Source organism: Sander lucioperca, chromosome 9 (assembly GCF_008315115.2).
Source record: "Sander lucioperca isolate FBNREF2018 chromosome 9, SLUC_FBN_1.2, whole genome shotgun sequence".
NCBI lineage: Eukaryota > Metazoa > Chordata > Actinopteri > Perciformes > Percidae > Sander > Sander lucioperca.
Genome location: NC_050181.1, coordinates 4,651,338 through 4,665,527, shown reverse-complemented (window position 1 = coordinate 4,665,527; position 14,190 = coordinate 4,651,338). Strand labels below are relative to the sequence as shown.

General features: G+C 39.4%; 1 protein-coding gene across 10 annotated transcripts in view; it reads right to left on the bottom strand.

Annotated features, from left to right (window-relative positions):
* The window catches only part of LOC116045834 (microtubule cross-linking factor 1), an 85,852-nt gene that overhangs the window by 60,634 nt on the left and 11,028 nt on the right, over positions 1–14,190 (bottom strand). For all 10 annotated transcript variants that reach the window (XR_004104013.2, XR_004104012.2, XR_004898201.1 and 7 more), the window contains 2 exons: positions 9,380–9,604; positions 5,674–5,832 (listed from right to left, as the gene is read on the bottom strand). Coding sequence is in view for 7 of the 10 variants with exons in the window: in XM_031293737.2 (XP_031149597.1) it covers positions 5,674–5,832; positions 9,380–9,604 (384 nt within the window). In the remaining 3 variants the exon portion in view is untranslated. The remainder of the gene's footprint in view (positions 1–5,673; positions 5,833–9,379; positions 9,605–14,190) is intronic.

Here is a 14,190-nt window from a genome sequence, read left to right as displayed (position 1 = left end):
CCTTTTTTCAGAAATCAACTAATATTTTCACTTCACAGCAACTTTTAATATGAGTAAAAACATGAAAACTACCTAAATTAAAGTTGTGTGGTCTCTACCTAAATACCAGTAATATTTTATAAGACACCTGTCCATTGTGTAAATGGAGACTTTCCAGCACAGTCATGGCGATAAGCTTCATATGGATGTGTGTCATCGAGCAGATTCCGACTTACAGCAGAGTCCCTACGCTACTTCTCTCCTCACGCCTGCTCTTCTTCCCATTGGTGGAGTCAGACAAGATATTAACTAGGTCAATGAGATTCCTTCGCACTCTTCCAACAGGGAACCACAGCAGAGTGGAGAGGAGAGTGGAATATATGAAGGATAAGTGAGAACCAGAGATGAGAAGAGGAGAATCTTCATCAAAGCCAACACTTCTGCTGAGATCTTGTGAGAGAGAAAAGAGCTCTGACATGAAACAAATTGTGTCTGCAGTGACTCTCACTCAGGCATTGTTGACGCAATCATTGAAGAATGCAGGCATTCCCTTTCGTATCTTTGTAGTAGTGAAACACCAAACAACAAAAGACTTAAGGTTGTGGTTACTCTTGGAAATGGATAGATTTCTATTTTTAAATGCGTGAAAAAAATGCAAATACTACCAGTACACTGATTAACACAACAGTGCTAGTTGATTCTTGACATATTTTGAGGTGGTAGGCAACTGAGCCGGGCTAAATGTCCAGTTCTTATGCTAAGCTAGGCTAACAAGCTGCTAGGTGTGGCTTTATATTTACTGTATAGATATGACAATGATATCAGAGTATTAGAGTTGCAACGATTAGTTGATTAAACAATCAGTCGATCGTCAGAACATTAATTTTTTTAAGTAAAAATGCCAAACCAATTCCCTGGTTTAAGCTTCTCAGTTGTGAGAATTTGGTGCTTTTCTTTGTTTTAAGGCAGCAACCAACTATTATTTTCATCATAAATTAATTTGGTAACACTTAATAACTTTCATTAATAAATGGTAAATTGATAGTTAATTAAACTTTGTAATAGTTAGTTAATAGTTGTTTTACTGTTAACAAACAATTAAATGATGATTTATAATGGTTACTTGTTAATAGTAATGTTATAGTTTGTTACTTTATCATTAGTTTAGTGTTATATAAAATAATTAGCCCTAACTAACTCTAACTAAATATAATTATCGTTTAGTCATTTAGTCTAAAAAGTTACCGGGGTCCAAAGTGGTGTCTTAACGTTGCTTATTTAGTCCAATTAACCTAAAGATATTCAATTTACAAGACAAAGAAAAGCAACAACTCTTATTTGAGAAGGTAGATAAAAAAAAATATTCTGCATGTTTTCACTATTTTGGTTGGAAAATGACTGAAATGATAAATTGATTATTAAACCAGTAAAAGATTACTTTTCTGCCAATTGAGTAATCGATTAATCGACTAATTGTTTCAGCGCTACTCGGTTTTTTATTTATTTATTACATATTTTATTAATATCCAGTGTTCGCGTTTTGGACTGTTGGTTGGACAAAACAAGCTATTTCAAAACATCATGCTGGGCTGTGTGAAATTGAAATGGCCATTTTTATAAATTTTCTGACATTTTACATTGTTGACTAATCAACTAATGTTAATAAAAAAAAAAAAAAAAAAAAAAAAAAGTAAAAGCATATATCAATAATGAAATAATCATTAGTTTCAGCCCTATACTAACCATGTAAACAAGAGTTTATTTGTCAATGTTTTCCGATATCATTTCTGATTTCTGCCTCCACTCTAATGTAGCTCAGCGTAAATTCTGTCAGGGAGACTTCTAATACGTTGTCTCTATTCTCTTTAACTGATCAGCTGGGCAGTGGGTGTTTCGGTTCTGTATACCAATTAGAATCGGGCACGTATGTTTTATCCAATCACAGCATGACTACCTTGTTTTAAATATCTTCTCTCTCCCGTTTCTGTCAGTTGTATTTTCAGACGAGAGTGCGACCCGCCTCCTCCCCTTCTACCTCCAGGCATTGTCGACGGTGTATCGGTCTTCTCCCGGCTGACGGCCCGTTTTATATCTCGGATTTTCTCACCACCAGTGTCTAGATTCCATTGGGGGATGTGTTTGGTTTTCCTATACATTAATTGTATAGATCCCCTTTTACAATGGAGTCTAATCTCCAAATAATTGTTTGTACTTGTTTGGTTAATTGTTAGTAATAAATGTTTGCATATCTGCAACGAAGTCTCTCCTGATTGAAATACAATGGAGGTGAATGGAGTTTTGTTTGTGGTACCAACACAAAAAAATTGCATTTATAATGCTATAATAATAAGAGTTTCCAGAAACAAAGTCCTAGTTAGTCAATAATCTTCAAACCTTGCGGTTTTCTTTGGAACTACGTTTTACTGAAGAAATAGTCCCTATGAAACTGTCTGCACGGATACCACAAAATACCACTACAGGTACATCTTTTTTTTGTAAATTTGGGTAACTAGTCCCTTTAAAGAAAATGATTTGAGTGCCAGCAAAATGAGGGTACTAATGCACCTACTTCAAAGAGGAGCATAATCATATAATCAGAGTGTGGTGTTTACATGGGTAAGCACAATAAAATACACCTACATCTCCATTGGTGTGCCTCCAAAATGTGTTATAAAATATGTCAATTTCGTGCTGTCCTCATAAGATCTGATGTCAAGTCAGTGCTTCTGTATGCTAGAAACGCCAGTCCCCTTGATGTAAGTATTGGCATTAGAACTGGAGTTGGTCCCAGGAACAGGACTATGGCTGCCCACTGCTCCTAATAAGTTAGGATGGGTTAAATGCAAGATACACTCCTTGTATGTGTAAAATGTACTTGGCAAATAAAGGATATATTATATTATTATAATATAATTATCATTTTGCCATAATGAAAGATGAATGAACTTATCACAGGGAACAGAGAGCATCTTATAAATCACCTGATGCTCATGTTATGCTTGTTGACATTTCATTAGTTCCATTTCATTACACGTATCAGTGGGCCTTACTTCAAATGTCAGAGGAATGAAATATCTCTTCACCAATCTTTGTTCGCTTTAATAACGTCCACACAGAAGCAGCAGCAATTTGCTCCTCAGGCTGATACTGTAACAACGGAGGATCCTGTCAACCAGCTCTCGTAAACTGTTTAATATCAGGTCTGTAAGCCGTGGAGCTGTGGTCGTATCGTATACAGCAGGGAGGAGATGGGCTGGGTTCAGTTGCCCTTTTACCATGGTGGTGAAAAGGCTTGACAGGAAAAGTAACTGATGAAGCTTTTTGTATTCTAAAAATGTGTTACCACTTAACTTTAGTGGTGAAAGAACAGCAGAAGATCATTTAAAAAACTAAATGGAAGAAGACACAGGTGCCTCGGGTGGAATTTTTTAAAACTAGTAAAAATCCAAAGGAGTATGGAGAGTTTTCTGCTTTTCACTACATTACATTAACTTGATGCGCCAGATGGTTTGTTACACAGAACCATCTGAGAAGCTGTCATTGGAAACTGTTTGGGAAAGGCAGGCACTTTCAAAAAATACCTGGCAGTTAATTCGATGAACAATCTGTCTATCATGTCTGCCATTGTTGTTCTGAACCGTCGTGGCTGTCACACACACACCTAAATTACGCCCGTAGCTGCCAGTAGCTTCCTACTGGATGCTAATTGATGCGGTTGGCTGGTAGTTCAGACACAAATGCATTAGGTTGGAGCCTGACAAGATGGATTTTCCTGTGACACGTGATTCCGCGATTTTCGCGTGATCTTGTGATATTGCAAGAATCCAGCTGCCGTGCAAGGTAAGCATTACATTACACCTGGGTCACAATTCACAAGGTCTGATTGAAGCAGAAAGGAAACAACCTTTCAGTCCAGTTGAACCACATTCTTATCAGTAAAACATGCGCCTCCCCTCTCCTCTGAGGTTTATCTCTGTGACAGAGCAACTCCAAGAGCAGAGGACAGATTCTTAGATTTATTCATATGCATCCTGAACTAAGTGTTTGCAAATACTCTTATCATCACCTGCTATCAACAATAAAAAAATAAACTGGTCACACACTGTGCATTATGAATTTCACGGGAATTAAATACTTTTAAAATGATTAAACTACAGGAAAAATCCCAGACAAAGAAACTGTGTATTTCCATGCAACAAAATAAAAATATTGGGGTGCTGCATTATAAATGCATGCCTCTGATTAGAAAATGGGGAGAAGGGAGATGGCGTCATGTGATGTCGGAGTGCAGATTCAGACACGGCTTGTGTTTTTCTGGGACAAACCTCGGGGGAACACAAAAAAATCTACAATCATTTGGAGCAGCCGCTATCTCAGCCTCTCTCCTGCTCCCTCGCCTGTTTCTCTGTGTACACGAGAGTCTGTGTCATCCTGTGGTCCTATGTATTGCAATACTGCTCAGAATTATAGGTATGGAGCCACCACCAACACTGCAACTGCTGTGCAAAATAAAAAAAACTCTTCACGTGAAGCCTCCTCTCACTTCAGTCTTACTGTTTGCCAATCATTTTCTTCCGAAAGGTTACCAGTGTAAAGCGACAACAAAAACTAGAGCTTGCATTTGCTGCATTAGCACACCCAGACTAGACACTAATTTTCTGACTTCGTCCGAGCACATGCAGTTTAGTTGGGGGCTGATAAGTTGCCTTTAAAAACTACAATGTTGCAAACATTGATAGTTAAGGTCATAAACTGCTTCAGAATATAGATTTTCAACCAGCGGAAGAACTATTTGGAGAGACATGTAACAGAGATCATATGGAGTCACTGTGGCACAAGCTGGGATTCAAACCAGCAGCACATGACACCACGGTAAAAAAGGAAACAGTGTCATCTAGTTGCCTAAAGAAAGTCACATCTATATACTGACTGGTCTGGTATTAGCCTACTTTCTCTTTTCTGCCAGACGGCATGTTGCCTGATGATGTCAAAATCAATTTAGTCTAAGTAGCTGAACCCTGGCAGCACTGAGAAAAGCCTCCGCTCATCTTATTACCTGCAAGAAGACCTTACTTCAAATACTCTCTTGGCTGAGCAACAAGAGGTAACATTACACTTCCTGTTAACATTACCCCTAAGCAGTATGGGAGCTGTAGTCTTATAACTCAAACCATATTCATCAAATTGGAAATAAACGATAAACGTGACGAAATAAATAAAAATGTAGTTTTTTAAATGTATCTGTAAATGTTTGATGTTACTGGGTCAAAATGATTCTTATATCCATTGAATGAATTTGCTGTGTGTTCAAAACTTTTGGAGTTACAGGTAAAAAAACTACATGGATCATGTATTGTACCACTGAGACTAATTTCAACTAATTTCTAATTAGCCTAAAATTCTGAAAATAACAATATAAGACAGAATAGATAATAAGAATAAGAATACTTATTTTGCAGAACTAAAGGGGAAGAAAGAGTCTTGGCTAGAGGAGGAGTTGTTGAACTTCTTTCCAGACAGATTTCTGTGTGGCTCTAAGAAATTCTTTGTTTTATTGCTGTTTTGTGCCTGCAAGCCTAACAAACGATTAGCATCTGCTGAGCTAAAAACACAGCTTTGTGCATGAAAGCAAATGTTTTTCCATGACCTGCAACAGCCTCGTATTAAAAAGCATCTCCATTATCATCCTCTCACCTCTTTGGTCCTCTCCAGTTCGTTGTGCAGCGCTTGTTTGGAGATCTCCACCTCGATGATCTTCTGTCTGAGGAGCTCGTTCTCATCGTCAGCTCTGCTGCGTTTGTCCTCCACGCTTTCCAACTCGTTGTGCAAACGCACCGACACATCTTTAGCCACCTGAGATCACAGGGACAGTTATGTTGAAGGACAAGCAAATACAGGTCAAAGAGATAATACAAAATGGATATATAATTATTTTAAATGTGCCGTTAACACACATGATACACTATTTACATATGGGCTCACATCTAAACACCATCTAAACACTAACACACATACCTGCACATACATTAGACCAATATATAAAGCAGATATCTGTGTTAAAAATAACTAAATCACACATCCACAATCCTGTCAGCTTATTTGACTACTACATTGAAAAAGTGTATTGTTTAAATTATTTGTCAATCATTGTAAATTAAAGTGACTATATGTAACTTTTTAATGTTTCTGAAGCTCTGTCATTTTTCATACAATTGTCTTAAATTACCTGTAACAACAAACATGACTAACAGTGAAAAGAACGCCATTTTTATATAGTTTTTAGTAAGGCCTCTGCCCGGGTTCGATTTTTCCCGCGCAGTCACATAATATTTGCGGCAGGTAGACGGCGCTACAGTCACACATTCCGATGGGTCACAGATTTCTTTGCAACACCGGAAAGCCTGTGTTAGTATCCAGCCTTTTGAACCAGGTAAAAGGAAGCAGGAGATTTCTTTATATAGGCCTAATTGTATTTTAATGTTATTTTAGAAGGTATCTGTTGTAGTTATGGCTGATACTGGGGCAGGGCCATTACGGTAAAGAAGGAAATTAAACGAAGAACAACTAAAAGCTAAAAGGGAAAGGGAAAGTGACAACGGGCGATAACGCGAGTCACACTCGGTCTAGCTATCAACAGATTATGGAGGAGACAATTACGGGAATGTAAATGATCCAAAACCCACCCCGAATTGACCCTCAGGTATGTAAGTCTATTTCATTCATAAAATAACTTTACTACGCGCAATGTGGTTGTACGCCGGGAGCAAAACATTCATCTCAACTATATAACCTCCCCATAACGCTAACTCGGTAATACAGTGGGCAATACAGCACCGTAAAGAAAAGACCTTTACGACAGCAGGTGTGGTAAAAACACTACCGCTTTTGTCCAAAGCGGCCGCTAGAATCAACACAACAACTGAGAGTTACATATAGCCACTTTGCCATAGCCATCTCTGGGTTTTGGACTGTTGATCAGGCAAAAGAAGCCATTTGGAGGTGTCAGCTTTGGAGTTTTTTTGTTAGACAGTTTTTTCACTATTTATGACATGTTATGGACTAAAAGATAAATATGATTCATCTAAAATGAAAATAATCGTTAGCTGCAGCCTTAAAACCGTCCGAATGAAAAGTTATCTCAGCCTCTTTTTTATTAATTCAATTTTCCACTTGGATTTATTGCAAATCAATTATTCACTTACTGTTTCCCATAGTTTTCACAACACTGAAAAGGTACTGTGGGTCATTACTTTAAAGGGGTGATAGAATGCAAAATCGAGTTTACCTTGTCATAGTTGAATTACGACAGTTCGGTGGGTAAAAAGGACATACATAGAACCTCAAAGTCCCATTGACACCTCTTTCCTCTGCAAATCTCACAATTTGAAACTGCTGCTGAAAACGGGCAAATCTCAACAAAGCTAAAAGTTTACGTCAACTCCTCAACTCCTACCTTATTTGGCTCTACCTTCTATCCTTGTAACGCCCCAAAATTTACATAGGACCAGTTTGTCTTGTGAATCTAGGTCGCGCAGAGCTCAGAAATTTTATACATTGTTCGTCTGCTATTTCATCACTAAATTCACTTTTGAGACTTTTTTTATGCGAGAAATCTATGTAGAGGTCAAATATGGGCCGTTTTACAAAAATTGATGGCTAATTGCAAATTTTGTCCAACTGTGTGTCGGAGTTCAGTAGCTCCGCAGGCTAACGTGACAGCGGCCGGTGCTGCCTGGGTGCAAAATTACGAATCCCACTATGGCCACGCCAAGACCCACCCTACGAAGCTTTGCTTATTTAAAGCTAATGTACTTGCACTTACTACTTGTTGAAGTTTGAAGCTTCAGGGTTGAAGGCACTTAATTGTAAGTCACCTTTGGATAAAAGCGTCAGCTAAATGACATGTAATGTAATAATGTAATGAAGCAGCTTGATTGGTTGGGGTTAGGCATTTCACCTCGAGTGGTTAAGGTTAGGATAGCCGATTGGTCAGGGGATAGGACCTGTACAAATGGGGTTACGTTACCTTGTGTTCTCATGGACGTTTGGCCAAAAAATGCTACTGAAGGGCGGGTCTTGGCATGGCCATAGTGGGATTTGTAATACTGCTGCCTCACCGCCCGGCCTGTCCTTCTTCACAGACCCCAGCCCGCTGTGAGCTAGATGGAGCTCCGTCACAGCCGGCAGCCCGCGGCGCTCTATACCCGCGCAAAGTCACTGTTTCTGGGTTACTGGACTATCAAATGCCAATGCTCTGACGGAGCTCCAGGGCCTGCAGCTCGCAGCTCTCCCTCCCCTCGTCCTGCTAAATGGCCGGTGTGTGTGAGTGAGAGCGCGGTCAGCGAGCTTGTTGCGCCCGCAATCTCTTGTGGAGCATTATAACTTCGAAAAACCACAGGTTCCAGTTAATCTTATAATGGATATGTGTGTTGAGTTATTTAAACAAACGTTCGGAGAAATAAACGCCTCTTGTCTGCGAGTCTCATGATGCGGTGAGCTGGATGGAACTCTATCAATGAGAGCTAGCAGCTAATCCTAACGAGACCCTTCAAATTCGCAAAAATGCATTAAATTGAAATCGGACAAAAGGGTTAGCTTTGTAACACCTTAGGGTAGCTGTGATATAAATGCCGTGACGAAATTCAAAGTGTAAATATACTAGATTGATGCCGAAAGTGTACCCGGGATCTGTGAAAGGACAGGCCGGGCGACGAGGCAGCAACCCAGGCAGCACCGACTGCAGTCACGTTAGCCTGCAGAGCTACTGAACTCCGACACACAGTTGGACAAAATTTGCAATTAGCCATCAATTTTCGTAAAACGGCCCATATTTGACTTCTACATAATTGATTTCTCGCATAAGAAAGTCTCAGAAGTGAATTTAGAAGAAGAACAATGTATAACACTGCAGTGTCTGAAATATGAGACCTGCTGTCCCGTCTCCACTATATGTGTATGTGCTTCGCTCAACCAATCAGCGTGCAGCTCATCTTAATATTCATGAGCATACCACATTTGGAAGAAAAGCTCTCGTTTGAAATAGAGCAATTCCACAAGGATGAATTAGGCAGCATAGAACAGCACACAGGCCATTTTCAGCCCAACCAATGTTACATACCCTATTAGGAGACCTTAAGGAACAGTGTGAAATACCCTATATAATCATTCTATCACCCCTTTAAGAAACTTCTAACCCAGTTAACATATATATTTCATTAGTCTGGGTTCAGTGGAGAGCTTAAGATGCTGTTTTAAAGATTTACCCGGTTGCAATGATGTAATTCTAGGGGAATACTTGTAATATTCTAGCACAGTAAGTAGTTGGCAGTGGTGATTGGTCAATCCCTAATACAAAGACACAAACATACATATGGACTGACATTGACACACTTTCACAGACCTTCAAGTCCTGCTCCAGACTACGGAGCAGCTCTCCGTCCACGTGGCCGGTCTGTGCGACCCGCAGACTCTTCTGTTCTGCCTTCCGCAGGCGGTATTGCAGGATGCGGCAGTTCTTGTTTGAGCGGTCCAGGTCCCTCCGCAGCTCCTGCAGCTGGTAGACCTCCTCCTCCAGGTAGCTGTCTCGCACCTCCTCCATCTCCGCCCGCAGCTCGTCCACTTCATCCTGAGAGACACACAGAGGAATACGGAGCTGAAACCTCAATACCAACTCCGCACTACGATTATCAACAATAATGTTGATATCCAACATTTGTGCCGGTAAATATATATTAATTTTTTTCACACCAATGAAAGTTGACATTCTGTGATGCAAATAGTATTGACTCATGTTTATGCTGTTTTAATGTTATCATTCTGCTTTGCAAACAGCAGGAAGTGCTTTTGAGTTGTGTGTGTAAGGGTCAAAGGTAATGACTTAGGTTTGTGTTTACAAGAAATATATACTTTTAAAGGTTATTGCTGTGAATTATGTATAATGTCGAATTCTGTAGCAACAATAATTCGGTTGGTCTGCAAGATAAATACTGTTTAGCAGCTCCAAGATTTTTGTATTTGTGAAGCAGTTTGAGTATAAAAAAAGCACTTAACCTGAGCAGAAGTAGGTTGGAAGGAATTAGGTTTTTCCTGAGGGTGGCGTTACAGAGAAGGCCACCGGATCTTTAACATCAAAACAGATAAAAGGATAGAAAGTTATCTGCATCCACATATTAAATTATTATATTTGAGCTCTTCGTCTTTGCGTCTTTGTACTTGTGTATTTATTATGCATTTGAAAAAGGATACATTTGAGGTTGGTGCCAGAGGAAAGCTAATGGAGTATCCAAAATGTTCAACTTCTGGGGAGTACGAATGTGCTCATTATATTCTATTAGATGTTAATATTTCCTCTGTACAAGTTTTGACTTGAGGTGCCTTTAGATGACCAAATATCCAGCAATGTCATGGAAATTCATTAGTTTTAGGGTGTCATGGCAAAGGTGTTGGTTAAAGGGAACCTATTATGCTTTTCCGTATTTTCTGTCATATCTATAATGTTACAATGTTGTAAACAGTAAACAGGGAATAAAGATTATTCTCTGCTTCATGAAAAAAGTAGAAGTGGACATAGCCACCGTGACATCACCCATTGGTTTGAGGACTATCGTTTTGAAGCCTTGAGTTTGACATTTTGGCCATTGCCTACTTGGTTTTTTGGACCCAGAAGTAATCATATTTGGACGAGAGGGTGGAGCTGGGGAGAAGCGAGGGGTGGATCTGACTAAGGTCTTGAGGCAAGTATTTTTTCCCAGGAAGGCGAAGGCATGTCCCGCCTTACTCTGCCGCTGACTGGCTTACCCTGATATTCTTACCCTAACCAATCCCACTTCTCCTGCCGAAACCTAGCCAACCCAACCAACGAAGGCAATGAGTACTAGCCAATCAGTGGGAGCGTAGGGTGGGTCATGACTTGGCCATATCTTCACCATCCTAGAAAAAAATATTTGGCGAACCCAAGGACACTGCCGTGGTAGCGTCGTCAATCACAAGGTAGCCAAGCCCTAAAGTCTAAAAAGCCTAAAAAATATTCTGCTTTATTTTACTCTAAATATATATATATATATATATATATATATATATATATATATGCTATAATGAAGAACACTTAAAACTAGCGCCTGAGACCATAAACTCATTAGGAAAATGTTTGGTAAGGTAATAAATCAAGTGAGACGTAGGATCATTTTCTCGTAGACCTCTATTTGCAACCAGTAGAGTCACCCCCTGCTGGACATTAGAAGAAAATGCAGATTTACGCATTGGCTTCACTTTTCAGGCCCAGAAGTTGCTGCTTGGCTTAAACACTGATATACACATTTCCAATAACAGCAGAGGGAAAATGTACATTTTTCCAATTCCACAACATAACTTCAAAAAACATTTATGGCATAAAGCTAGTATACAGGATATGCAATGTAATATACCTTTGTAGATTATACTTTCGTATGATTACCTACGAGTTCCAGTAATACAAGTACTCTTAGTGCTGATGATGTAACATCTCTAGATGGCTCTAAGCATCTTATCTCTTAGACTGGATGTATTCACAGTCCCCATCTCCTATCAACATGAAACAACCCGGCATTGATGGAGGTAAGAAGGGAAAGATGTATCTGTAGTACTATATCCACGACGTTCCACTTCCAGGATTGCTGCCCGGAAATTCCGCTGGATCACGCTCTTTTCGCCCGGATGTCCGTTACCTTACTGCTTTCTTTGTGTTGGAATTTTAAACTCCGGTCAATTAATGAGGACTATGGTCAACCTTTTCTCAGATCTCTGCAGGGTAAATCAAGACAGCTAGCTAGACTATCTGTCCAAGTTTTCTGTTGCATGACTAAAAATACTTTTGAACGTACACATGTTCCACCCAAACAAGTTCCTTCCCGAGGCTATTTTGCAGCGGCACCGTGGCTCTGTCGGGTGTTTAGTGCCTTAGTGATTGTGACTGGTTTAAAGAAATGCCAATAAACCAGATTAAGTTTTTCTCCCATCCCAGAATGCTATTCGGACTAGCCAGACCCTCCTCCACGGCAATGTGGAGGAAGGTCTGGCAAAGCGACACTATTTGTTCGGTAACCTCCAGGGTATCTCTTCACCTCCATCCTAAGGAGTCAGTTTGCTGAGTAGATTTCCCTTGGGATGGATATTCAAAAGGTTTGACTTGCACCTGATAAAAAGACAATTGTATGGTGAAGGGGGGTTTGGGAAGAGTGTGTCAATTAATGAAAATCTATCCTCATTTGGAAAAGCACAGAGCCCATTGTTATCTGAGGAGGGCCCTGGAGGAAGGAGTTAATGACCTTGCACAGGGTCGGCCCAATCAATGACCAGGTTAAAAGCAGAGGCAGAGCAGCATCCTGGGAGAAGGTATATTTTGAGAATGTCACTAATGTTTATGGGGAGTGTGCATACCAAGTCATCACCGGTACTTAGTCATCTCTTGAAGGGTGTTAAGTGGGGATATCTTTACTGAGCAGCTGCTGCAATTAATTATTTTCTCAATTGATCAATGTTTTTTCTGGGAAATGTCAAACAAATTGTAAAAATATCAACACAGTTTCTCACGACCCAAGATGGTGTCCTTATACAAGTTGTTTTTACTATTGCTATTACAATTAATTGGCTATCAAAATATATGCAGGCAATCAGCTAAGCAATAATTAAGTAAGCTGTGGACACAGGCTTTTAGAAATCTTTAGAAAAGAAATGGTAAGATTAAATTAAGAGAAAATTCAAGCTGCAACAACTTTGAAAATCCATTTATCCATAATCGTTTATTTGTTGGTTCCAACTACTCAAATGTGAACTTTTTTTTCTTTGTTTTCTATGAAAGGAAACCAAATATCTTTGGAGTTTAAAAGAAGCATTTTAAAGACTGGGAACTTCTGGGGGACATTTTTTTTAATTTTCAGACAATAACAATGACTTTATTTATTGTAAAGTATTCAACAGATTAATCGATAATGGCTGTAACTAACGATTATTTTCATTATCGATTAATCGGATGATTATTTCTCAATTCAGCAATTCTTTTTTCATCTAAAAAAGTTTTTTTAAACAGTTAAAATGCACCCTGATCTGAGTGTCACATATTGAAATATTTTGTTTTGTCTGGCCAAACCCAAAGATATTTCATTTACAATGATATTAAATAAAGAAAAGCAACAATTATTTTACATTTGAGAAGGTGGCAACAAATGTGTTTGCATTTTTTTTTAACAATGACTGAAAAGGATTAATTGATTTCCAGAATAGTTGGCAGTTCATTTTCTGTCAATGGACTACACAATTAATCGACTAGTAATTGCAGCTCTAAAAGAAAATGGTTGGTTGCAGGCACAAAAATCAGTTTCCTGGTGTTGTGCAAATTATGTATTGTAGACACAATAACACAGGTTGGAATCCCCTCCATGACCGCATCTCTTCATGCAATCAAAAGAAGCAAAAATACCTAAAATATAATCTAAAATAAAACCGAGAGGTGTGAAAATAAAATAAATGTGATAAACATGTTTTTCCATGAGCAGTGCTGATGTAGCAGTTTAGGGGACTCCCTGACATTTTGGGGCATGGGGGGAAGGGGAGATAGAAGAGTTCACCTCAGAGTCCCAGCTGGCAGACTGACAGCCAGGCAGGAGGGTGTTTGAACACCACACACATGGGACATCTGACTGTTATCAAGTCCTGTGGGATAAAGCCATTACAGCGAGAGCCAGTAAAGCTGATTAACTCTCTTGTATTTCCACCGAGCCAGAGAGAGACACACACAGACATGCGTAATCAAGTTTGAAATAATACTCAGAGTAACATGTGAATAAACCTGTCTCCCATCTAAAAAAAAAAAAAACCTGCAAGATTGTTTGCCGCATTATCTGTTAGCCTCCCCTCCCCAACTCATGGGGATAGCCTACTTAAAGAAAGGGTAGGGGGGAGGGTGGGGGGGATCCTGCAAGAAGTCTTCAAGCAGGATCTTCATACAATATGTAAAATACCACTATGAAACGTTGGCAAACAATACACTGAATAAAAACCTACTGTGCATCCCCGAGTACATCACTTCATTAAAGGAGATAATGTTGCTCTGGTGTCCCAGATGCAACATGGGGGGGGGGGGGGGATAAAATGTTGTGTCTTTCTGTCAAAATAAGACTTTGGTGACTTGACAGCAACACTATATATTTAAAAAGGCTAAGGACACATCAGGGTGAA